The sequence below is a fragment of the Balaenoptera physalus genome (genome assembly GCF_965194825.1).
Source record: "Balaenoptera physalus genome assembly, chromosome: 7".
In the NCBI taxonomy this organism is placed as follows: domain Eukaryota; kingdom Metazoa; phylum Chordata; class Mammalia; order Artiodactyla; family Balaenopteridae; genus Balaenoptera; species Balaenoptera physalus.
Window position 1 is genome coordinate 26095768 of NC_138886.1, and position 26618 is coordinate 26122385.

Sequence of the window (26618 nt, forward strand, 5' to 3'; positions counted from 1 at the left end):
TGGGGACACAGCCACTCAGTGAGGGAGAGAGGCTCACACGTGAGCAGAGCATTTCTATTCTGAGTCCTCAGCGCGATGACCTCAGTAAGCCCTGAGGCTTTGGAGGCACCTGGGACCAGACGGCATTAGGGTCTGACCCCTGGCTGTAGCAGTGTAACCATGATGCCTCTTCATAAATCTTTTTGATGTCTATCTCGATTCGGCCCGAATTATTAACACAGGTACAGCAGGTTTGTCTGTGACCGCACAAACGCCACCCTGCTTGGCCAGCAAGTAATCCAAGGCCAATCTATTGTCCATAACCACACTGGCCAGTGAGTTTAAAGAAGTCAGAAAGTCTATTTAGGGCATTTCCAGTGGTCAGGGCTAGGCTCTCTAAAGTGTTGGTTAGATTTTCTTGGGTTATTTAATGGTAGGCAAAGCCTCCCCAGTCCTATTCCTGCCAATATTAATCCAGTGGCCTTCCTGGGATAATATTGAGTATTATTATGTATTGTGCTGTGAATGGGACCAAATGTCCTAATGTACAGGCTCTCTCATGCCACACATTATCGATATAAGGATAAGACTTATATAGGGGCCATATTACCCTGGGGTGCACTTGTCCTTGGGCCCTCGTTCTGGGGAGTGCCACATATCCAGACATATCCTGAAGGTGCAATAAGAGATCTGGGAACAGAAGAATTTAACAAGGAAACAACTGTCCGGACCCATGGAAGGGACAAGTTATAAACACAATGCAGGGACAGGGGCCCATTAGAATATGCAAAATAGTTAAGTCGTGAGTATTCCATGCCCTCAGCTTAGATGAGATGGTGAATTAAGAGGGTTTTACCCACCGCTTCCATAGGGCCAGACAATTTTTAGCCCAATTTTTGGTGCATTCCATCTCTATCCTGTAGGCACCCTCAACCTGGATTTCTATAAGCAAACAGAGTGGAGGCGTTCATGGGAATGCAGTTTGGGTCCAGGTTCCAAAGCGCTATGGTGATGTTACCATTGGGCAGCCAGGGATTATTCCAAAGAGGCTTACCATAGCCAAGAGAACCATTAGAGGTTGGAAGCATGACTGGTTTTCTGGATGACAAAAGTAGTCATTATTAATGGAAAAGTTTTAAGTCATATTTTTAAAAAGAGTTAAACTTAGGCAAGGTAGTGGGCCTAGCAGGGGTATTGTCCATTGCGCTCGTATGGGGAGGGAGGAGGGGATGCCATGTGTTTGAATTGGTCAAGCTCTTGTTGTATGTACCTGTTTGTACCTGTAATGATTGTTGTAAGCCAGGGTTTTTGTGGCAGACCCAACAATTAAGTAGTTTTTCTCCCCAGGTGGCTATTGTAGATATGTTTACTAAAGCATGATTTTCCCATTCCCCCTGAGCCAAGACCATCATCAGAAGTCCTACTAGTAGTATCATGGCTTTTGATATCATATTACTGTATTTTTTCTCTTAGACCCATCAGGGGCAAAGAAGATGTTTACCAGGGGAAGGGGGTTCTGAAAAGTGGCAGAATAAGAGCATGATAGTCAGAAACACAAGGATGAGTAGGCCAACCCATCACAGCCACATGAAGCCACTTATCTGTTGTCTTGAACAGGTATCTGAAGTCTTCCACTGGCTCACAGGAGTAGCTCTCCTCTGGTTCCTGTTGGGACTTATAAGATACAGGTTTTAATCTAGGCAGATGTACCCAACTAGTAATTCTCAGTAGCTTGACAGCAGTTGGGTACTTAGTAACACTTGGTATGGTCCCTTCCATTTTGGTTGTAGCTGGTCCTCAGGGGACCCTTCCTTCCAAGATTTTAGTAGGACAAAGTCCCCTGACTGGATGGACTCCTCGACATTTTCTTTTGTTGGGGGGGGTGGGCAGCACTTTGTTTCCGTATTCTTGGAGGGCCCTTTGAACTTGGTTCAAGCTAACAAGGTGGGAGACCACTTTGTGGGTTTCCTCATCAAACAGAGATCTGAAGTCAAGAGCAGCCTCCTACAGGTCATTTCAAATGGGCTAAGTTTAAAATTCCCTTTGGGGCCATCCTGGTCCTTAGAAGGGCTACAGGGAGGAGGGAGACCCCAGTTTCTGAAGTCTCTTGGCACAGCTTAGCAAGCGTTCTTTTTAGAACATGATTTGCTTTTTCTACTTTGTCTGAGGACTGGGGCCTCTAGGAAGAGTGGAAGCAGTAGTTAATAACCCAGAGCTGGGGAAGCCTGGTGGGTCAGCTTGGTGGTGAAGGAAGGTCCATTATCACTCTGTAAGCTTTTTGGTAACTCAAATCTCAGAATTATCTCTTTAAGTAGAAATTTGGACGCTTCTATTGCCTTTTTAGTCCTAGTAGGTAGGAAAAGCTTCTATCCACCCTGTAAAGGTGTCTATAAATACCAATGGATATTTTCATCTGCTACATGGGGGTGTTTGGGTCAAGTCCAGGAATATCCAGGAATATTCCCCTAGATAGGTTCCCCGGTGTTGTACGGGCCACGTTAGGGATGGAGGTATGGGGTGGCTTCCTGGAGCATTGCAGGCACAAAGCTTGCAAGCCCTGGTGATATTTTTAACAATTTGGGACAGTCCCTTACCCAGGAACACCTGAGTAACCAGTTTGAATAAGGAGAGTCCTGCCCTAAGTGGAAGGATTCGTGGAAGTGCTTAATTACTTTCCATTGCTTGGCCCCAGGAATGAGAAGCTTGTTATCTTTTGTCAGCCGCCCTGAGAGGTCTCTTTCTAGTCCCCCATGTTTAGCCCACTCAAGTTCTTCATGTGTATAAGATGGCACCATTGGGAAGGGTGGGCTGTCCGGTCTGAGAGCTACAGCTACAGCTTGTAGGACAAGCTGTTGTTGAGTTGCCATCTTAGCGGCCTTTTTGGCCAGGGCATTTCCCCTTGTAAGGGAGGTGTTGCCCTTTTGGTGACCCCTGCAACCTCCTTTGGAAGCTGGACTGCTTCTAAGAGTTCTAGAATTTCTGCCTGGTGTTTTATAGGGGACCTTTTGGCTGTTAATAGTCCCCTTTCTTTCCATGTGGCAGCATGGGCATGTGGCACTAGGAATCCATACTTGGAGTCAGTATAAATATTGATTCTTAATCCCTTTTCCAGCTGAACTGCTCTGGTCAAGGCAATCAACTCGGCCTTTTGGGCGGAAGTGTGAGAGGGCAGAGCTCCAGACTCAGTAGTGGTCTGCAGGCTGACTATGGTGCAGCCAGCCTTTCTTACCCCTTCATGTATGAAACTACTTCCCTCGGTAAATCATTCTACGTCGGGATTCGTCAGGGGCTCATCCTTAAGGTCAGGTCTACTGGAGTAAACTTGTTCAATAGTCTCCACGCAGGAGTGAACAAGGGATCCTTGGGGTGGGGGGTTTGGCATTAGAGTAGCTGGGTTCAGGTCTTGGCAAACCTTAAGAGTTACACCTGGGGCGTTAAGTAGGAGGGCTTGGTATTTAAGCAGTCATCCACTCGTCAGCCATTGGTGTCCCTTTGCTTCTAGGACTCCTTGTGCCTGGTGAGGAGTTAGGACTTCCAGTGATTGTCCCAGGGTGAACTTACTGGACTCTTCCATCAGTGGAGCAGTGGCGGCCTCTGCCCTAAGACTTCCTGGCCATCCAGTGGCCACCTGATCAAGTTGTTTTGAGGAATAAGCTGTTAGTTTAGTGAGGTCCCTGCGTTTTTGGGTGAGGTCACCCAGGGCTACCCCTTGTCTCTCAGCTATAGAGAAGGTAAAGGATTTTTCTAAGTTAGGGAGACCTAATGCAGGGCTGGTCCCTAATTTTTGTTTCAGAGCTAGAAACGCCTGTTGGCAATCTTCATCCCAGTTAAGGGGTTCATGGTCGCCTCCTTTTAGGGTCTCATAGAAAGGCTTTGCTATGAGCCTGAATCCAGGTATCCAGGGGGGTTGGTTGGAGGGTTACAGTGGCTTCCTTCGGTCCTGTACTAGAGTCCTCGTCCCAGGCGTGAGCATGTATCCCAGGTACTTAACCTGTTGGGTGGAAATTTGGTCCTTGTGAGGAGAGAGTTGATATCATTCCCCTAGGAAGTTGAGGACCTGAATGGTGTTTTTATCTGAGTTTTCGCTAGTGGGAATGGAAATTAGGAGGTTGTCCACACACTGTAGGAGAGATCCATTAACCAACTGTCATTCTCTTAAATCCTTTGCGAATGCATTCCCAAACAGGATGGGGCTAGCCCTAAAGCCTTGGAGCAGCACAGTCCAGGTTAGGTGGGAAGTGCTCTGGGTGTCTCGATCTGTCCACTCAAAGGCAAAGAGATAACTGGGAGTCTGGGTGCAGGGGAATACAAAAGAAGGCATCCTTTAGGTCTCACAATGTGAACCAGTTTGTGTTTTCTGGAACTTGGGTCAGTATGGTGTATGGATCAGGGACTCTTGGGTGAACTGAGACCACTGCCTCATTAACTGCCCTCAGGTCTTGAACAAACCTGTATTCTGTATACTTTGTTTTTCTATGGGGAGAATGGGGATATTACACGGAAATTGGCAGGGTCGTAACAGCCCGTATTTTAAGAACTTGGTTATTAAAGGCTGGATACCCCGGTGGGCCTCGGGCCTCAAGGGATACTGTTTTTTCCACGGGTAATCAGCATTGGGTTTTAATGAAATCTGAACTGGGGGCCCATTGGTACCTCTGCCAGGAACCTCAGTATCCTAGACAGCAGGGTTCACTTGGGAAACAATATGGGGAGGCAGGGAGACTTCCTCTGATGTGTTACTGAGGCAGGCTCCCATGGCCAAGAGCAGTTGTTTCTCCTGGTGTGTGCCTTCTCTGAGGTGGTCTCCAAATTGAACTATTGTCTGGAATTTGGTGAGAAAATCCCTTCCCATCAAGGGGATGGGGCACTCAGGCATGAACAGGAACTGGTGTGCAAAGGTAAAACTTCCTAGTAAGCAGCTGAGGGAGGTGGTGAATCATTTGGCTTTGGGCCATCGTCCATCCATACCTGTTACTACGGGATTGGGAGGACGAGAGTCCAGGGAAATGAGAAAGCATAGGTGGCTCTGTATCTAGTTAAAAAAAAGAAAAGAAGTAGCTTTCCTACCTGCCACGTCAAGGGTTACCCGAGGCTCCTCAGGGGAAATGACCAGGTGTCCAGGTGTCCTTTGGGAGACAGAGAGGGTCCCGGGCCCCATCAGTCCTCTCGGCCATCATCGGCTTGGGAGCCCCAAGTCCCCTTCAGGACTGGGGGCAGTTCCACTTCCAGTGGCCCTCTCATATCGAGCAGGGTCCCGGTGGACTTTTCCATACAGGGGGCATTCGTTCTTCCAGTGGCCCTCCTGGCTGCATTTAAAATAGGTCCCTTTTCGGTGGGGCAGTGTCTCTATTCCAGATTTTCTAGATCCTGCCCCTGCCATGGGCTTTTGCAAGGCAGGGGATGGGGGGTGGCGAAGTCGGGGAGGGCAACCCTGAGGTGCAGGAGCTAGGGCTGCAGCGAGTAACTGTGCCTTTCATTGTTGTCCCCAAATCCTTTTTGCCTCCTCAACCCTATCTCTATTGTTAAATACTCCAAAGGCCAAGTCCATGAGCTGATTCATGGGATGTTGGGGTCCCATAGCAGCCTTCTGTAATTTTCTCCTAATGTCTGGGGCAGATTGAGTGATATAGTGGATATTTATGAGGACTTGCCTTTCGGGGGCATCAGGGTTAAAATTGGTATACTTTCTAAAGACTTCCACCAGGCAGTCCTGGAAGAGCGCTGGATTCTCACCTTTTCCCTGTGTTACTTCTCCGACTTTGTCATAATAACAGGCTTAACAACACCTTTTCATCCCTTCTGCGAGGCAGGTTATCATGTGGTTCTTGTGTTCGAGCCCTCTACCTCCCTCCCTCTACCTCTTGTGTTCGAGCCCTCTACCTCCCTTCGGGTCCTGGTCAGGGATTGCATCCCCTCCTGTAAGGTAGATTATATGTTGTTGATCTTGGGCTGCCATTTCATTGGCATGTGCCCGGGCTGCCCCAAGGATCCGGCTTTTCTCTTCAAACGTGCAGCAGTAGAAGGAGGACTTATGGGTCCCCCCGAGTAAGTTCATAGGACCTTGTCAGCTTGGTGAAGTCCTTCCACAAAGGGGTCCAACTGGAGTCCTCGGAAGAACATCCGGATTGCTCTTTGCAAGTAGCTAGGTCAGCCATTGGGAAAGGGACATGGACTCTGTTGTTCCTCTGTCACCAGCTGGCACTTCCCTTAAGGGACAGAGTTTGGTATTGGGAGGCTTGCAGGTAGCCCTGCTTCGTGTAGTACTGGCAGAACTCACCTCTGGTGACGGAGGATACAGGACAGGACTGGAGGGATAAGTGGTGGTATTTCCAGCAGCCCAGATGGGGTGCTAGGGGTAGACGGTCTGGAAGACTGTCTCCCCTCAGAATTGGGGAGGGTAGGAGTTCGAGGTTGTGGACCTCAAGAGGTCCACATAAGGGTATCATCTAAAATCAGATGGCCAGATCTCTTGGTCCCATAGTTTGTATTGGGGCCATGCAGTATTGCAAAAGAAAATTAATTTCTCTTTTCTTAAGCCATCTTGTCTAAATTTACTCCAATTAGCTATGCATCCTAACGGGGAGTCCTTTGGGGTGCTTGTGGGGCTCCTGTGGGAGAAGAAGGTACTTTTAAGGGATGTGAGCCAGGTATACCTGGCAGGAGTTTTTTATTTTGTTTTTAAAAATTGTATTGAAGTATAGTTGATTTATAATGTGTTAATTTCTGCTGTACAGCAAAGTGACTCAGTCATATATATATTCTTTTTCATATTCTCTTCCATTATGGTTTATCACAGGATATTGAATATAGTTCCGTGTGCTAGACAGTAGGACCTTGTTGTCTGTCCATCCTATTCATAATAGTTTGCCTCTGCGCACCCCAAACTCCCAGTCCTTCCCTCCCCCACACCACCCCCCTTGGCAACCACAAGTCTGTTCTCTATGTGAGTCTCTTTCTGTTTCATAGATATGTTCATTTATGTCACATTTTAGATTCCATATATAAGTGATATGGTATTTGTCGTTCTCTTCCTGACTTACTTTGCTTAGTATGATAATCTCTAGGTCCATCCATGTTGCTGCAAATGGCATTATTTCATTCTTCTTAATGGCTGAGTAATATAGTCCATTATACATATATATATATATACCACATCTTCTTTATCCATTCTGTTGATGGACATTTAGGTTGTTTCCATGTCTTGGCTGTTGTAAATAGTGCTGCAGTGAACATAGGGGTGCATGTATCTTTTCGAATTTTAGTTCTTTCTGGGTATATGCCCAGGAGTGGGATTGCTGGATCATATGGTAACTCTATTTTTAGTTTTTTAAGAAACCTCCATACTGTTTTCCATAGTGGCTACACCAATTTACATTCCCACCACAGTGCAAGAGGGTTCCCTTTTCTTGACACCCTCTCCGGCGTTTGTTATTTTTAGACTTTTTTTTTTTTTTTTTGGCTGCGTTGGGTCTTTGTTGCTGTGTGCGGGCTTTCTCTAGTTGCGGCGAGCGGAGGCTACTCTTCATTGCGGTGCGCGGGGTTCTCATTGCGGTGGCTTCTCTCATTGCGGAGCACAGCCTCTAGGCGCACAGGCTTCAGTAGTTGTGGCTCATGGGCTCTAGAGCGCAAGCTCAGTAGTTGTGGCTCACGGGCTTAGTTGCTCCACGGCATGTGGTATCTTCCCAGACCAGGTCTCGAACCCGTGTCCCCTGCGTTGGTAGGAGGATTCTTAACCACTGCGCCACCAGGGAAGCCCTAGACTTTTTAATGATTGCCATTCTGACCAGTGTGAGGTGATACCTCTTTGTAGTTTTGATTTGCATTTCTCTAATGATTAGTGATGATGAGCGTCTTTTCATGTGCCTATTGGACATCTATATGTCATCTTTGGAGAAATGTCTGTTTAGGTCTTCTGCCCATGTTTTGATTGGGTTGTTAGCTTTTTTTGTTATTGAGTTGTATGAGCTGTTTGTATATTTTGGAAATTCAGCCCTTGTCAGTTGCATCATTTGCAAATATTTTCTCCCAGTCCATAGGTTGTCTTTTCTTTTTGTTTATGGTTTCCTTCGCTGTGTAAAAGCTGATAAGTTTGATTAGGTCCCATTTGTTTATTTTTGCTTTTATTTCTATTTTGCTTTTATTTTTATTTCCTGGATCTTGGAACAGGGTCATGAACATTTGGATATATGGAACTTACCCCCATTTACCTTCCCTTTTACAAAATAGGTCCAGCTGCAAGATGGTATTGTAATTCAGTGACCCATTTTCTGGCCAGATCTCTTGGTCCCCTAGTTTGTATTGGGGCCATGTGGTATTGCAAAAGAAAATTAATTTCTCTTTTCTTAAGCCATCTTGTCTAAATTTACTCCAATTAGCTATGCATCCTAACGGGGAGTCCTTCGGAGTGCTTGTAGTCACCCCATTTTTTGTTAGGATGTTGTGACGAGACAGGGATCTGTCATGATCAGTCAGGGGTCTGGCCAAATGGTAGTTGTCTGTCCTGGCGCTCTCCCAGTGTCCCTGATATCCTGAAAACATAAGAAGGGAGTGCACAGTTAGGGACTTCAGTGGATGGACCCCCTCAAGGGGGTGTTGCACAATTAAGTTCTGATGGCAGTGAAAGAGATGGTATAATTGTCCCAATCCGTGATGGCCTCTAACTCCAGGGCAGGGAATTCGGCAGAGGAGGTGTTTAATTAAGCAGGGAAAACTGGGCTTGTGGCGTCCGGCCTTAAGAAAGGGTGTGTGTTTGGCAAAGGCAGCAGTGAGATCCCTGTGAGCGACGGAAGTCTGCCTGTTCGGTGAGCCCAAGGAGGCCCCTGGGTTAGTTACAGAGAGGAGTAAGAGCCAGCAGGAGGACAAGCGACCGGAGTCCCAGACCCTAAACCCTGCAGAGAGGGAGGGAGGAGACCTGGCCCTGAATGGGCTTCCGCATCCAGCAGAGGAGGAAAAGAAGCTGATAGAGCTGAAGGATAGGGCTGGAGCGCCACAGGCGATGTGATGATACTAATACAAGGAAAAATTCCCTTCAGGATGTGACCCTAGGGGGAGGGGTGTGGGGGAGGGATGGAGTGGGAGTTTGGGGTTAGCGGATGTAAACTATTATATATGGGATGGATAAACAACAAGATCCTACTGTACAGCACAGGGAACTATAGTCAATATCCCGTGATAAACCATAATGGAAAAGAATGTCTATATGTGTGTAACCGAGTCACTTTGCTGTACAGCACAGATTGACACAACTTTGTAAATCAACTGTACTTCAATAAAAAACAGATTAAAGGATGTGACCCTTATGATGATTAGCATAACAGTGTTGGATCAAACATCCAATTGGGCGAAAATCAGCTGGGGACTCAGGGTAATAGTAGGTCTTGACCTGAGGGGAGGCTAAAGAGGGATACCTCTGCACGCTGTGAAACAGAGGCGACACCCGGCCTGCTGGCACAGTCAGCAAGGGGGCCCAAGGACCAGAGGACAGCCGAAGAAGTTGCGGGAGCTTGAGAGAAGGAGGAGGAGATTCCACTCTTAACCAGCTGTGCTATATTTATCCGCGATTTTCTGTGACAAAATTCTGTGAATTTTCATTTCGCAGAATGAAAATTCAGTCATGTTAATCAAATTTCAAGTTCTATGGCCAAGCTCCTGCCTCGAGATGCCTCAAACAATTTGGCACCTGGGTTAGCATCAGAAAGCCCATCTGGGTAGCGTCTCTTCCCTGACCTGAATCTGAAAAGGCAGTGGGCTGCCATAGACCTGGACCCACGCGATTTAGATAGGGTTTCCCTCCTTTCCTCTCTTTGCCCTTTGACGACCCCCTCCTCTTCTGGCCTCCATGACCGTTCCTTAAGCAACGTCTCCCCTTCCAAAATGCCCAGTAGCCTTCAGGCTGATGCCCTGTGCGGGACAGAGGACACAGAGGCAGGGCTTCCCGGCTGGACGGGCCCCTGGGAGCCAGGGGCCTGGAGAGTCTCAGATGGGCCCGAACCTGCAGCCGCAGTTTTCCAAACAGCCCCCTGGAGTAGGTTCTTTCAGCTTCAGGGAAAGGTCAGCATTTCAATCTCATGTTTTCACACATCTTAAATGGATTTCAGAGGCCCTGGCGCTGCCCCTGCTCCCCTCTTTAAACAATGTGGTGAAACCGCTGTAGCTTTGCTGGAGGCTGCATTCCTCCCACATTGTGATGTGGGTTTTGGAAGTCATGCATGCGGTTAGCTAAACCAAACTAAGCTGCTTCATTAATGGGAGCAAACTCAAGAGAGAAATGGTGAATAGAAATAAGGCAGGTTTGCTTTCCACCCCTAATTCAAAAAGCCAGATAATTAAGTAGGCGGAGAAAGGAAGTGTCCCTTCTGATTCCAAGAGCTGACTCTCTCTCTTTCTCCATTTCCTTTCTTTACTAGGTAGTGGCGGCGGCGGCGGTGGTGGTTTGTCTGTGTGTCTTGGGGGCAGAGGGGTGGGTATTGTAAGGGAAGTTCTAGTAAAAGATCTATTTCCCCGGATCCTCTGAGTAAGCTTTTTCTGTCATATGGAGAACATAATAACTGTTTCCAGTCCTGTTCAGCTTCCCTCCACTCTGCTCTCTTCTATCTGGCCCTCAGCAGCAGTTCCAAATCTTTAACCTCTCTGCTGACTCGCCCCCATCTCTCACTCTGGATTCCACCTCGAAGCCTAGGTTCTACAGAATGAACTCAGTGACCCCTGCACCTCCCACCTGCAAAGGCACAGAGAGCACATTCCCTTTCCTCTTACTTCCCCTCTCAGGGGAGGAAGAGCCCCTCTTCTTTGCAAAGCCACTTCCTCTACCGTGCCCTGGATCCCAACATGAATGAGCTTGCTTGTCAGTTACTCTGCAGCTGCCATAACTCCTTCGCTCCAGTGTAGTGAACATGTCCAAATCACTCGAATTCCAAAAAAAAGTCTTCCCTTGAACCTGCCTCCTGCACCCCCCCTTGCCGGCCTGCTTTCGCCAGTGCGCATCTTGATCCAGTCATCTACCCGCTTGTCACTGCCACACATCCCTGCCGCCACCGTGGCCAGTTCTGGCTTCTGCTCCCCCATCCCGTGGCTGGCCACCACTGGTGTCTAATCTTCAGACCCAGTGGACCTCCCCATCCATTTCCTGTTCACTTCTGGACGAGAGAGGAGGAGGAGGATGGCCAATGTGAGCTCTGGAGGGGGAGTGTTGGTGTCAGATCTCTGATGCTTTCCCAGAGAGCCGAGAGTTTCAGACAAAGACATTTTTCATCTACCAAGCTGCATATTTTTACTTAGATATTTTAAAAAGCAATCTCAAGCTCTGAAGGAAAATGTAACATTGATGCCAAATCAGATGAGAACTAACACTTGGTATCAACAGGAATATATTTGAATTTAAAAAGGCTAGCTGCATCTGACAGCAGTGTGTCTCAGAGACTTAAGTCTGAGTCGGAGTAGGGGGTGGGGAAGAGAAGCGAAGAATCTTCAATAAATGTTTATTAAAACAGGGGACGGGTGGTAAATAGGGTGACCACCTATGACATGTAGGAAGTCAGGGAAGGCTTCATGTCAGAGGTTACACTTAGGCTGACTCTTAAAGGGACAGGTAATTTCCGGTAAGGAAAAGGAGTTCAGTACTGAAGGCAGAGGGAGTGGCATGTACAGGGCAGGGTGTTTGGGGAAAAAACCCTGACATTTCCAGGAAATGATGAGCACAGTACTTCGAAGCATCTTACGGTCTTTATGATCTAGTGTTGTCCCCTATCAGACCCCTTGGCCCTGAAATTTGGATAGTTGCAAGGAAAGAGCACATCCTATAGTAATTTTTGTTATGCTTCGGGCTAAAGACTCACTAAATGTATATGAGTAACCAATTTCTCCTATGCCTCCCTAAAACAAATGTGTGCTTTTAGACACAGAAAACGTATTCAGTCAAGGCTGCCTTTCCCCAGAGTTGCCAGCAGCAACCCAGAGGTGGGGGCAAAGCCTTCACAACAGGAGCCTGACGGTCCAGCAAGCCCCAGCATCTTCAGGGGTAGTCACTTCTCCCACGTTGCATCTCTGTCCTCACCATTCGTGAGCTCTTGGAAGACAAGAGCCATGTCTGTTTGGTTTGTTGTTACCCAGTGGCTAGCACCAAACATTTGCTCAAAAATATTGGTGACGTGCATGGGTGATGGGACCAGCATCCTGTGCTTTCTAAATAGAGGGTTTCTATCTCCCCTTCTGTTTCCAAGGAAACACTTCTGTAAGTTCCTGGTTGTGGTAGAGGTTGCCAGCTCATGAGACCTTCCTGGGCATGTTGGTAGACAAGACCACACACTTTCCAGCCCCTTGTGGGTTGGTGGGATTGTATGACCAGGTCTAGCCCATGAAGCAAGACGGGAAGTGATGTGTGCTACTTCCTGGATGAGGCATTTGAGTGGGTACATCACCTCCAAGCTCTCAGCAATGACCCTAGGATTCATGTGCTAAGATGACAGCAACATCAGATGGAGGAGCTTGGATTCCTGAGCCACTAGATGAAAGGGCATTCCCACTGACCCTCACTGCGAATCTGTGTAAGAATTAAACCTCTATGGTGCTAAGGAGTTGCCTTGTTGCAGCGCCTACCATGACTAATTTATCAGTATATTCTACTTCCTCTACATAAAACCAAGTGGGAGTATGGATTAGACATGAACTCAATAAAAACACTGTTCATTAAATATTTGATGGAGGCCATGAGAGAGGAATAGCTATGTTTTACAATGGACACGTCGATTACATCACTTTCCTTTAGGAAAACACACAGAAGAAACTTCTTAACCTGCAGTTCTAGAAAAGGTGGAATGTCTCTGGAACATTCAATAATAAAAAGTTACTAAGAATGTGATTCTTGATTGAGCCGTTTTTTTGCCATGCCTCCCAGCAAGCTCAGAGCCAAGTATGTAGCTTATGCATGGTCTTGTGGAATGCATTTTTGCCAATTCTCTACTATGATTTTGCTATTCAGTCATTTTCCCTTTAGGTCTTGATTTACCTAACTTTGTTTTCTCTAATTGTGTTTTATACACTCTGTAAGTCTCTTAATATCTTTCTTTTGTGAAGGAGATAAAAACAAGGAAGTGTGAGAATCAAATTTTTAGAATGGGCTCTGGATGTAAGCCATTCTTAACACTGGTGAAGGCAGACAGTATAAATTGGCTTTGAGTTTAAAAATCAGTGCTGTTATTATAGTCCAGTAAAGATGTTAAAAAAAATTATTTTGAAATGATTAGATTATGGATTGGCAGAAATTGAATATTCAAATGCAATAAGTTAAACTGGTTACACGATCGTTTTGATTTGAGCTAGTTTCTGACAGTAATACTTGCCTGGTCAAATAATTTTAAAAAGCTAAAAAGTAGTTTGAATTCATCAATAAAAAGATCATATTAAAAGACAAAATATCCTTTTTGACCCACCTCCTAGAGAAATGGAAATAAAAACAAAAATAAACAAATGGGACCTAATGAAACTTAAAAGCTTTTGTGCAGCAAAGGAAACCATAAACAAGATGAAAAGACAACCCTCAGAATGGGAGAAAATATTTGCAAATGAAGCAACTGACAAAGGATTAATCTTCAAAATTTACAAGCAGCTCATGCAGCTCAACATTAAAAAAACAAACAACCCAATCCAAAAATGGGCAGAAGACCTAAATAGACATTTCTCCAAAGAAGATATACAGATTGACAACAGACACATGAAAGAAAGCTCAACATCATTAATCAATCAATAGAGAAATGCAAATCAAAACTACAATGAGATATCACCTCACACCAGTCAGAATGGCCATCAAAAAATCTACAAACAATAAATGCTGGAGAGGGTGTGGAGAAAAGGGAACCCTCTTGCACTGTTGGAGGGAATGTAAACTGATACAGCCACTATGGATAACAGTATGGAGGTTCCTTAAAAAACTAAAAATAGAACTACCATACAACCCAGCAATCCCACTACTGGGCATATACCCTGAGAAAACCATAATTCAAAAAGAGTCATGTACCAAAATGTTCATTGCAGCTCTATTTACAATAGCCAGGACATGGAAGCAACCGAAGTGTCCATCAACAGATGAATGGATAAAGAAGATGTGGCACATATATACAATGGAATATTACTCAGCCATAAAAAGGAACAAAACTGAGTTATTTGTAGTGAGGTGGATGGACCTAGAGACTGTCCTACAGAGTGAAGTAAGTCAGAAAGAGAAAAAAAACCGTATGCTAACACATATATATGGAATCTAAAAAAAAAAAAAAAAAATGGTCATGAAGAACCTAGGGGCAAGATGGGAATAAAGATGCAGACCTACTAGAGAATGGACTTTATACGGGGAGGGGGAAAGGTAAGCTGGGACAAAGTGAGAGAGTGGCATGGACATATATACACTACCAAACGTAAAATAGCTAGCTAGCTAGTGGGAAGCAGCCACATAGCACAGGGAGATCAGCTCGGTGCTTTGTGACCTAGTGGGGTGGGATAGGGAGGGTGGGAGGGAGGGAGATGCAAGAGGGAAGAGATATGGGGACATATGTATATGTATAACAACTGATGACAAAGCAGAAACTAACACACCATTGTAAAGCAATTATACTCCAATAAAGATGTTAAAAAAAAATCAGTGCTGTTGATTTTAATTTACCCTTCTTCCAGGTTTCATGACTATTAATTTTTCCTTTGATTTATAACAGGGTAGCTCAAAGAATAAGTTAATGATGATAATTACCGGTGCAGGATGTGTAGTAAGATAGTTTGTGGCAGTGGCTGTGACTTGCAGTTAAAGGAAAATAACTGTGCTCACGGGCTCAGGGTCCCCAGATGATGTTCAGTCACTGGCATTTCCTCCTTCTGAAGCTTCATACACCACTTTAACATTTTTGATGGAAAACATTCCCTCCATAAAATTTCCCCAGTTGGTTATAAATAGCTGATGCAGAAATATTAACATTTTAAAATCCCAGCTCACACCTCACCTTAAATTTACCTTTGCTTTTCATAATGGTTTAGATTTAATGGCTTGAAATCTCTCTCATGTACATGCATTGAAAGGCAATGCTATGTAATTTCTACATTTCATATCTGTAGTCATATCTGTAAATGATTTACAACAGATGCACAGACACATGTGAAAAAAATTCTTTATTAATTTCTCACATTTCATTACAAAATGTATGTTGCAAACAACTTTGAATAACCTACTTGTGTGTTTTTTGTTGTTTTTTAAACCCTTGGCTTCAAGAACTCAGGATCTCCCTATCTTTTATCAAGTACTGGGAAATACTGATTTTATTGGAGTCAATAGGTTATCATTTTGCTATTTATTTTCTTCTCTCAAGCTCTGAAAAAAAATGTCCTCTGTATAAATTAAACAAAAAAATGTTGTAAATTCTATGTCATTACAGTCAACAGAATTATAATAATGCATCCAAAATGTGCGGCCACAAAATATCAGGTATATGTTTGAAAAAAGAAAAAAAATGACATTCTAGCCTTGTTAAAAGGATAATGGTCCCATATTTTTATTAACAGGTTAGCAAAACAAAATCCAATGGATTACAATATTTACATGTTATTTGAAAAATAAAGTAGTGATAAAAGCATGTCACAAATATTTTCTTTTTTTTTTCTTTTTTTCTTTCTTTTTTTTCTTTTTTTTTTTTTTTGTTTTTTGGTAACCATTACAAACACCCAATCCAGGTATGGAACTGTTTAGTACATTTGAAATGAGGCCAATTAAAAACAAATATGGACACAAAATGAATCTTTGTCTAGATAGTTCACACTTTCCCTTTTTCTGGTTTCCACATGATGGCCCCCATCCCTAAAAAAAAAAATTAAATTAAAACAAACAAACACCCTACAAATAAAAATTCTTAACAGCAAGAAAGTAAAAGAACAACATGCTTTTCAAGTAAGCACTTATTCCACAAATGCAATATCTTTCCATGGATTTTATTTGAAGCTGTGTGGGACACTGTCATCTCAGCAATTCCCCTTCCCTTTCTCCCCCCCTCCCCCAACCCTTCCAAGTAAAAAAAAAAACAAAACGAAACATGAAAACCAAAGGACTCACACACATACACACACACGCACACATCCAAGCTCACACGCACACAGGCTTCTAAAACCTAAGATTCAAGGAAAGTTCTACTTTTTGGAACGAAACCCTTTGTTCACAATCAGAACGTATTATAAATGTAGACTTAGATTTAGTCTAAGCTGCTCCCTCCTGAAAAAGCTAATATGGGGAAACAGAGCAGCTGGCAGCTAGATTAAAGGAAAAAAAAAAAGTAGTTCTCCAGGCTCCTTGTAGGATATAAGTATTTCATGGACACTCTCACCAAAGGGATGAGATTCGAGCACATCCCCTTGTCCCGCAAAATAAATGAGAATCCCCCCCACCCCCCAAAAACACAATGCAAACAAAAACAGAACACAGATTTAAAATCACACACAAAAGCCAGCCCATCCTAACAGAAATTATTTGTGTGAGACGGATAATGTGTAAAATTTGACAGCAACAAAAGGGTGAAGAGGACTTCCTCGTCTGGCCCACAAGCTGCATAGCTGTGCCGAAAAGTTTGGTTCTTTAGTTAAATTAAAAAAAAAAAAAAAAAAAAGAAAGTTAACTTCTTTGTTATTTCCATGTTTAAAATAAAAACGTTCCTATTCACAAAAAACTAAATCTCCCTTGCCCCCAAATCAAAACAACAATAACACACACAAAAAAAACAATTTATATGAAAAACTGAATTGTGCTGTGTTTGTAACACTCAAATTGATAGAAGATAAACGTGTGGCAAACAAAACTCCACAGTCACCTTAAAATTAGCTCACATGAAATCTACCAAATTCTAAATTATAGTTGAACACTAATAAACAGCTTACCTGGAATAAAGGATGACAATTCACAAACATTTATCTAATAATTAAAGTCTGTTTCTTTTTTTTGTTTTGTTTTTTACTAAAATAATTAAAAAAATCACAGTATTTTAAGAAATAAAACCCACGTGGGGATTTTAAGCACAATTTGTGTTCCTTTCTTTAAAACTCTTTTTTTTTCTCCATTCACCATCTTGCCCAGCAGTTCTCTCTACATTTAACCACAATGACGACAGGTAGTACTGACAAATGCAGAGAATTCCCTTGGTTAAGTTTGAGGTACTAGGAAACAGGTGACTGTTTTATGCAAAGCAGTTTTTTTGTTTTGTTTTTGTTTTTTGTGTTTTTTTGTTTGTTTTTTTCCCAAAGCGGCTGCAGTTAGGTCTTGAAAAAGCTTAACGTATTAAAACTAGAAAAACGCACCAAAAGTTGTGCGTCAAAAAGTTGTTCCCCTAAGAGAAGTCTTCTACTGTCACGGAGCTTCTGTTTCCACATACTGTCCAAGACCACCATAGCGCACACATGTGCAAGGGAGGTGCTTCGTATTCCGCAACAACTGAAACTTCCACGATGAAGATCCGGAAGGAAAGATGTAGTGATGGAAAAGGAGCCACATATTCCAACCATTTAAATAACTTTAATTTACATACTCACTCACACAGGTACCAGTGCTTTGAAAATAGATTGTTCAGTCCTAAAAAGCAGCTTTGTTCTGTCTTCTCTTTTCTGTCCCCCCCTTCTCAGCCCAAGCTGGCCCTCCCACTTTTTTTCATCACGGTTCAAGTAAGAGGTGATTAAGAATTTCACCAAACGCTTATTCTTTTTTGGCCTCTGCATTCTCCAGGAGAGATTTGTCAGCAGCTACTACACAGATGGCTACTGGTTCATTCTTTAGGGAAAAGTCTATCCCGATTGCTTCGTCATCTTCCTTTTCCTCTATAGAGGGCACCTTAATACTGTCCTCCATGCTATCTTTCAGGTGGATTTCTTCTCGGCTCACCTGCTTGGTGTCATTCAACGCCCTGGAAAAACATTCATGGTAGTGAAGGGTGAGTATATATATATATATATTTTTCTAGTTAAACAAAAAACATTCATGTCCTTATTTCTCTGATCCTAAAAAGGTCTTGGGGTCTTACAAGTATGACTGAACTGTGAGTGACTTATCCTTGCTACCTGTTATGCTTAGGTCATATATTTTTGGTATCTTATCAAAAAGTTGAACCTATAAAAATATCCATTATCATACTATGTTTTGATTACACCATGCTTTGATTCCAGATCAACATAATTATTTTATGTTCCCTCCTGTACTGGGAACAATGTAAGTCATAAGTGGTCATAGCAAGAACTGTCTTATGCTCAGACCCATCAGAAGAACCTAGAAGCTTGGAGATTTGCTATATTTATTCGGACTAAAAGAGCAACTCAGGTATTAAAGATTTAATGGATAGGTCCAGAAACAACAAAAAGCAAAAACCTGAAGACGGGACCCATGTCCTGGGGAGCTTAGTTACATTCTCTGAAGTTTAGATGCTTCACGTTTCTGGGCATTTTCTGCTGGAAGGACCAACTCCTAGGTTCTCCCAGCGTCTGCTGGGCTCTAAGTGCCTTATCTAGGGGACAGTTTTCATGTTCAAGGATCTTATGAGTGCTCTACAGGTATGCTCCCACCTACCTGGGAGGCAGGCAGAAGCGGGCTCTGTCCCCGAGGCAGAGCATTGAAGGCACCAAGAGGTGCGTGGGAAGGTTCAAGGCCACTCAGGGAATGAGTCATCACAGAGGCAGGAACAGAAGCCAGATCTTTGGACCCCGGTCCACGCTCTATCAGAGAACGTCATGCTAATGAAAGCTGAAGGGACACGGGCTGGAGAAAGCGCTACACTTCTACACGAGGGCTTGAGCGGGATCTGTCATTTGTAAAGATGATCTTTCCTCCTTTGACTTGTGTCTGGGTGACCATTTAAAAGCCAGCGGAAAGGTAGAAACCCAGTTCGTTACAACTGCCTCTCCTCCCATGCCCGGAAGTGTGACACAGAGGGGTCTATGTACTGTCAGGAGAAACCGCCACCTCGCACGATGGGCGAAGGCCTTCATGGGACTTACATGCCGTGTCTCAGCACGTGCCTTTCCCACTCAGAGCCCTGGGAAAACGCCCGTCCGCAAAATTCACATGGAAAACGCTTCTCAGTGTTGATAGCAGCCCCATGGTCAGAAAATCTCATCAGATCTGTGAGGAGAAAGCAGAAGTGTTACCTGTGTGCTGGGGAGCGGGAAGAAGAGAAGTCAACATCCATTAGGAAACCTCCTCTCCTACCTTCCCTCCCAAAGCCATTCAGTGAAACCATTGCCAGATTCCTTACTCTTTCTCCTACTGGCTTTTCACCAAAGGATATTTCTTGAAACTCTCTCAAGAACTGTTCCTGTGGTTCCCGAGCCCCAGGTGTCCTCACTTCTCCTCACCTCCCAGTTGCTTCCATCACAAATAACCTGGGTCTGTCTTGCCTGAAAAACCCCTTCTGTTCATTCCAATGGCATCTGAGCGTTTTTTTCCTATCAAATCTCTCCCTTCTGTGATGCTCTGTATCAGTGCCTCAAGTTTAGCACCTATTTTCTATTTGACACAAGTTTATCTCCACTCACTAAAAAAGCACCAGACCAGGAAAAGCGTGGTAAGACCTCAAGGTTTCGACACATTCCAAGGAAGGCTGAGGACTCACGACTGGTGGTCATGTGCCAGGGATATCAGAATCAACACCTCCCAGGGTGACTGCGAGCACTGAGTGAGATCTGTAAGCAAAGAACCTAGCAGGAGTGAGTCCCGGGCATCAGGGAGGCCGGAATGTGAAAGCGTGTCCTCAGCTAGTAAGGGATCCTGGCCCGCTGCCCGGCATCTATGCCTCAATCGGTATATTCTTTTTTTTTTTTTTTTTTGGCTGTGTTGGGTTTTCATTGCCGCGTGCAGGCTTTCTCTCGTTGCGGGGGCTACTCTTCGTTGCGGTGCGCGGGCTTCTCACTGCGGTGGCTTCTCTTGTCACGGAGCACGGCCTCTAGGCGCACGGGCTTCAGTAGTTGTGGAGCATGGGCTTCAGTAGTTGTGGCTCGCGGGCTCTAGAGCACAGTCTCAGTAGTTTTGGCGCACGGGCTTAGTTGCTCCGCGGCATGTGGGATCTTCCCGGACCAGGGCTTGAACCCGTGTCCCCTGCGTTGGCAGGCGGATTCTTAACCACTGAGCCACCAGAGAAGTCCAATTGGTGTATTCTTGAACATGGGGATATGCACACATTTCTGGATAGCTCTGTTGTTAACATCAAATGTTGACTGTTGTTTTATTTCCTCCACGGCCCTGGGCACACGCGAGTGGTCTGATAAACGCGGACTGGCTGTCTAATTGTTTCCAGGCCGCTCCTCCTGGCAAACGCAAAGATAAGAGCCTACATGGCCTCTGTGTTATCCTGAGCCCCAAGCCCATATGTCTTTGATTATACCACGGAGGGCCAAATCTTTATGTGCATAATAAATAGCAGGACCTAGACGGCGCTGCAGCCACGCTGCAAAGTGAGGGCAGCACACGGGGACATGTTGATCATCTCTGCATATCTGATCGCTGTGTGTCTGTACCTACAAGATGTTACAGGAGGATGTCTCCTGGTTGAAACACTCCGTCTGATAAAAATCCTCAGGATGACGTTAACAGGCTAGGTGTCTCTACGCTGCCTTCATCTTCAGCACAAAAAGCTCTGTGAATGGGGCCAGTTTTAACAAAAGATGAAACATTTTCTCACAAATTAAGAAGATCACCACACAAGCCATTAAAAATAATTGCACAGACTATCTTCCTTGATTCTTTTCATTGGAAATGAGACAGCACCATCTGCCCTGCGCATTAATTCCTTAGCAGGGATTATCTTGGGCAAGAAATCAGCAGAATGCCTTCCTAACTCCTCCCAGCTGCATAATGAGAGGGGGTGGGGAGGGTCCTGCTTGGGTTCATGTTGATTTCTTCACGCCTGGTTTCTTCTCTTTCAGATTCCCTCTCAGCTGCCTTCTGAGGCAGGACCTGCAATGTGGCCACAGTCAGTCCCCTCCCTGGTTCTCGTGCTGGGAAAGGACGCTGGGAACGGGGTAGCTCCAAGGACGTGAGCCCCCCGAACTGAGCGCCTGATGAGCGTCTACACTGCCAACGCGGGGCCTGCTCCTGGCACACTCACTCGCTTACCCTTAGGAAGCATGAAACCAGCCACCTATTCTTTCCAAGGGCTCATGCTGTTTCATCCTCAAAGGAGGAGGCCAGTCATTACCTGTCACACATCAAATGGCTCTCCATTAGCCCCGAGAGCTGTGCTAAAGCCACCTCCCGCTCTCTACTCCTGGAAGACAGAACGTCTGGCAAAAACACCCCGAGGCTATTGTGTGCCGGTTCTTCTGGTTGGCAAGAATACACCTAGATGGTGGAAAATTGATTCAAAGGCAATGAGACAAAGGAGGCTGTTCTTTCAAGGATCGGGTGAGGGGTACGGGAAGGTTCTTGCTAGTAATTCCCATTAACGTTACTAGAAGTGACTCATGTAATTCCCCCACCCTCTGAGAGAGGAATACAGGCTTCTCCCCACCAAGACTTTTTTCCCCATGCTGTTAAGGCTCACGAATGTGGATGCTAAACTTTCCAGGGACAGGCGATCAGACACCATGAAGTTCTTTCCAGGCAAACAGAGCTGGTCTGATGCCACAGTGCTCGTGCGAGGGGGCGGCCAGGCTGGGCAAGCAAGGGAACGTGCCTGGTGCTCTCACATCTAACTGCCGTCTTTTTCTTCTCATTGTCTACGCTTTTATTTTAGAGGCGTCACAGGGGAGGGGAGGACTAAAAGGGGTTCTTGCCTCTGCACTACTTATAACCTGTACAATCATGTGTGCTCGGCTCTAGAGATTAAAAAGTCATGGTACCCGATGAGGAATAGTTCATTTCCTGGAGAGGAACGGTAGGGCACAGAGCACCATGAAGAAAAGGAGCCTGTGTACCCTCTGTCACAAGCATCCTCTTCCAGAGAACTCTGGAAACAGTGCACAGACGTTAAAGAATTCATCACTGAGAACATATTTGTGAAACGCTAAAAAAAATAAAGGAAAAGAAAATTAAAAAACCATGCTTCTCAGATCACAGCCATTTTCCTTGTAAGAAACAGATTACTACAGCCCCTACTAACAAAAGCTGTAACATGACAAGGGCAATCAGTCTGTATGGTGCGGGTGTTCTATTTATCCATTTAGCACGGGCGTGGGGGTTCAGGAGCCAAACTGGATCCCCACTCAGCAAATCTGTGGTCTCCTACTACGGCAGAGGTGAAAGATGGTGGGCGAGGGGATGGGGCTGGAAGTCAGGGCAAGTCAGGAAGAAGAACAGGGAGAACCTCAGGGGGAAGTGGCCACCAAGTCGGCTTTCTTAGGCTTGCAGACTGACCAAGCAAGAAAAACCAAGAAATTCCGCAAAAGTGCACCTTACAGTGAGGCCCTAAGGGCCACTGGGTTGACAGAATTCAGGAGCAGGTTCCCTTCAATGAGAACATCCCGCTGTCCAAAGGGTAGGGGAGAAGGTATGTAGTGTAAAAGACATTTTGCCTTTGGAGCCAGAAGACTTAGACTCAACCTCCAGTGGTTGTTTTTTTTTTTTTTAAAAAACTTTGAACAAGCTCTTAAGTATCCTGGGCCTTTGTTTCCCCATTTGTAAAAATGGCAATAATACCATCTACATTGCAGGGTTTTATCATTATCATTAGCTGGTTACTATGTTCTAGGAACTAGACTAACGTTTGTGTGCTCTCTCATTTAAGATTTACGCAACCCTAGGAAGTGACGTTGGTATTATAAGGATGATGAATGCACAAGGAGATAAAATAATTTACCCAAAGTCATATAACCAACAAGTAGCAGAACTGGGAGCCAAATCCAGACAGACCAACTGCAGAGCCCTCTAACATTATGCAAGATTAAGGGAAAAAGGTATAAAAACCACCAACACTGGGCCTGGCACATCACGATGCTCAGTAATGGCAACTAATACCATTCTTCTCATCACTGGGATGATGTCTATCACATTTATTTCTCAGGTCTAGGTTATCCACGTGCTTTTGATAAATCTGCAATAACTAAAGTAAGATATCCCAACCTATATTCTTTACGTATAGTCTTGGGTTTTCCACAAGATTCTATGTTGAGCAATATAGAATACCAACTCTAGATCATGTAAACGTTATGTCTACAACTAAATATACTTTGAAAAACTTGACTTTGAAAATAATGATAGACTCACAGAAAGTTGAAAACTAGTACAAAAATACCACAAAACATTTCCCTGTAAACACAGCCAAATAAAAGCCCCTGGTCTCTCTCTCTCTTTACAAAGCAAAAGCAGTAGCAAGGGGGTTAAGAGGAGGACCGTGCAGAAGGACACACAGAGAGAGCTCAAGCCCCCTGCAGCTCCCCCAGCCCAGCGGTGTACACCCCAGCAGAAGCGATTTTAAATAAGCGTTCAATTGGAAGCTCATTTACATTCCTCAGTAGCTTTTACAGGACCATCCATCTTGCCGTCTGTCCTTATTCTGCAGATTCCCTAGATACCAGTTTTCCTGAATAAAAAACCAATCATCGCCACGTATTTTTTAACGAATGTATTTCCTGGGAGTTTCTAGAGCCGGTACTAGTTTACAAGACACAGCCCCTGGCGTGTTTCTTAAGTCAGTCTGCTCCGCGACTCAACGAAGAGGGGCCATTCCTTCTGTTACCCCTACAACAACCTTCTGCCTCCCCTTCTGTCTCAGCACGGCCGGGCTGGATGCCAGCCGGGGCTCAGAGGGCAGGGAAGGGACCTACCTCTGTCATCAGCCTTGCTGTTCATTTCTTCTTCCTTGTCCTCCTCGTCACTGCTGGAGCTCTCCATCTTCTCCTTCATCTGTTCCAGCTGATCCAAGTTGACTCGTCCAACCAGCTCAAAGTTACGGCTTACCTGAAAAAGACCCAAACAGACAGTGGAATCACAAACCACAACTGAATGCGGTTCTCCCCGGAGGACAGAACTTTCCAACATCATTTTCCTGTGGGTGAGCTTTTAGAGCCAGGACCAAATAACCCCAGTGCCTAAGAGGTCCTTTCTTCACGTTGACTCTCTCAGAGGTGTACCTGCCGTTTACTTCCACATTCATTTTCACCGGAAGTGTCAACACCGGACCTTCCTTACCAAGTTCAGTAAGAAACGTGAGCTACCGTCAGCAGAAAATCAAAAGTATCGTGAAGCCTGGGGTGTAGAGTAGGTGTCCAATAAACATTTTTGGAGTTGAATTCAAGGATGTACCTTCCGTAAACTACCCAAATTGTGGTTTCCTTCCCCTTTCTGGGAATGTGGCCTTTTCTGATTTTGGCTTTTGGAAACATGTATAAGAAGTGTCATACATGCATATTTATGAAGTTATGTTTCTGGAGGTGAAGTGACTCTGTAAGTAACCTGAAAACTAGCAGTGAGAGTCACAACATTTCCACCATGAGCCTATCAACCTGGAGGGCTGTGGGCTGTCCTAGCTTTGACCAAATGACAGCTATTCGATTCCTAAATCCAGTTTAGATGTAAGACAATATTGGTACTGTTTAGTGTTACTAGTGTTTCTGAAGCTGACCACAGCCTATTCATCACAGCTGGGGATTATCTGAGAAAAATCTAGACGACAAATCCCTAAAAACCCTTTTAAAGTGTTAACTATGGCTGATTTTTGTTTACATAAAACGTGGTTAGAATAATGTGGGAATCCAAACTGTCTTCAAAATATCATCCAAGAGAAATAAAAATCCACCCTGAGAAAACTCTGTAAGGATATTCTGTTTGGGGTTCTCATGTCAATGGTAGTACAAAATGCAACCCTCTTCAATTAATCTATTTTCAGAACTTCTTCAGTTGCATGCATAGAATTATCAGCAACGACAGCACAGGAGTCTAGCCAACAAAATGACTCAAACCAATACAGTGATGGGTTCCGTGCTTCCCCTGTGGGGACCAGGGAAGGGGCCCATGAAGATAAATAAGACCCAGTTCTGGCCTCCAGAGGCTCAGAGTTTAGTTGAGGAGGGAAGACAGACTTCATTAATGAGACTCCAAGGCAGATTTCCATAGCTGCTACAGGAGAGATAGAGCGTAATGAGGGCGCAGGAGAGGATAGGGAGCATTTACAAGACAGTTCCAAAATATTCCCTGGGACCAGCCTGGAACAAAGATGTGCTGAGCACCACCAATTCCATATGCCTGGCAGATGGAAACATCATCATCAACTGTGACAAATGCGAGAGAAAGAGCCTCAGAGCATCAGGGCCAACAGACAGTCCTGTGAAAAAGCTTAATACTGTCCCCACAACATCATGTTGGGAGTCGGCCGCGTTGAAAAGGAGCAAGAACACTCGGGATGAAAGCTCTCTTAAAGCAAGAGAAACAATCCATTGAATGAAATCCATGAAATCCGTTGACTTGGAAAACAACTCAGCATGAAGGTGGAAAAGACCTCTTCGTCAATCTCAGCACTCAACCCTCAGAGAAGGCAAATTCCTGTTTTGCTCATGAAAAAAAGCTGTAAAAATGAATAGACTAAGGTGAAGAGGAGGAAGTCAAGTTAGAATCTTTCTTCCTCTCTGAGTTCACAGTATCAGCCGGCAAAGGACTTGTGCACAAAGTACCTTCCTAATTAGGGCTTTATCTATTTACTATCCTCACTCCTACCGACCTATATAGATTTTTAAAAATTTATAACACAGAAGCAAAAAGGGAGGGCACAAGGAGCAGGAGCTTTGAAGTCAAACAGACCTGAGCGCAAGTTTCGGGTTTGCCGTGAACCATGAGACTCCGGGCAAATTACTGAACATAAATGTCCTCAGTGTCCTTGTTTGTAAAAGGGGGCCAGCATAGTACCCGAAACACAATAAATAGTTCACCAAATTGTGGTTTCCTTCCCCTTTCTGGGAATGTGGCCTTTTCCGATTTTGGCTTTTGGAAACATGTATAAGCATCGTAAATGCATATTTATGAAGTTATGTTTCGCCACAAAGTCTACATTTTAATCAAATAGCATTTATGACAAATATGTGAATAAAAGTTTTCTGGGTTGCCAGTTTTTTTCAGGAAAAGCAGGCAAGATGCCAATTGGCCTAATCTCAAAATATGCAAAGAAACAATATTTTGAAATGATCGGTACTTTAAAAGGCAGCCTTTTCCAATAGCTTTCTCCCTGCTTCAGCCAGGGCAACTATAAGCATGTAGAAGGTGCAGGAGAGGTGGGCATTGCCAGGAAACAAAAAAAATGAAACCAAGAAAGGCCAAAAAACAATCCTCAAACATCTTTAATCCAGCAGTTTGCATTCATTCATTCATTCATTCATTCATTCAGGACTCCCGGGGGCCCTGCTGTATGCCAGGCCCTGTGCCTATCAAGGAACTCACAGTGACAGAAGGAGATCTGTCACCAAACCAAATGTTATTTTTTCTTTTCCTCCTTCCTGTTTCTTTTCCTTTTACAGGAAAACTGTTAGCATTTTGGATTCTGCACAATTTTATGAGTACATGACATTTTCAAGGTATAACGTTCACCCGGGGCTCACCGAGGATTTATTTGTCCTAAAGATTTCTAAAATCTTTGTTTAAAAATAAGAATGAAAAATTTTGCTATGTAATTAGAAGATTTTAAATTAAAAACTCTTTACAGGGTTGAGTTCTTACTATA

General features: G+C 44.5%; 1 protein-coding gene and 2 long non-coding RNA genes across 11 annotated transcripts in view; 1 reads left to right on the forward strand and 2 right to left on the reverse strand.

Annotated features, from left to right (window-relative positions):
• Positions 1 to 23728, forward strand: part of LOC309665076 — a 236336-nt gene extending 212608 nt beyond the window's left edge. The window contains exons 5-6 of the long non-coding RNA XR_014266190.1: positions 17849 to 17918; positions 20899 to 23728. This is a non-coding gene — a long non-coding RNA (uncharacterized lncRNA). The remainder of the gene's footprint in view (positions 1 to 17848; positions 17919 to 20898) is intronic.
• The window catches only part of LOC309665087, a 230806-nt gene that overhangs the window by 51064 nt on the left and 153124 nt on the right, over positions 1 to 26618 (reverse strand). The gene's annotated exons all lie outside the window — the stretch shown is intronic.
• ZNF462 (zinc finger protein 462) overlaps positions 15110 to 26618 on the reverse strand; it is a 147229-nt gene continuing 135720 nt past the window's right edge. For 7 of the 9 annotated variants that reach the window (XM_082471162.1, XM_082471164.1, XM_082471163.1 and 4 more), the window contains exons 11-13: positions 23737 to 23869; positions 18976 to 19099; positions 15110 to 17891 (exon numbers count right to left, since the gene is read on the reverse strand). In XM_082471162.1, the coding sequence (XP_082327288.1) occupies positions 17684 to 17891; positions 18976 to 19099; positions 23737 to 23869 (465 nt within the window). In that variant the 3' untranslated portion in view covers positions 15110 to 17683. Of the gene's footprint in view, positions 17892 to 18547; positions 18694 to 18975; positions 19100 to 23736; positions 23870 to 26618 lie in introns of all 9 variants that reach the window. The other 2 variants (XR_014266179.1, XR_014266180.1) reach the window with 2 other exon arrangements.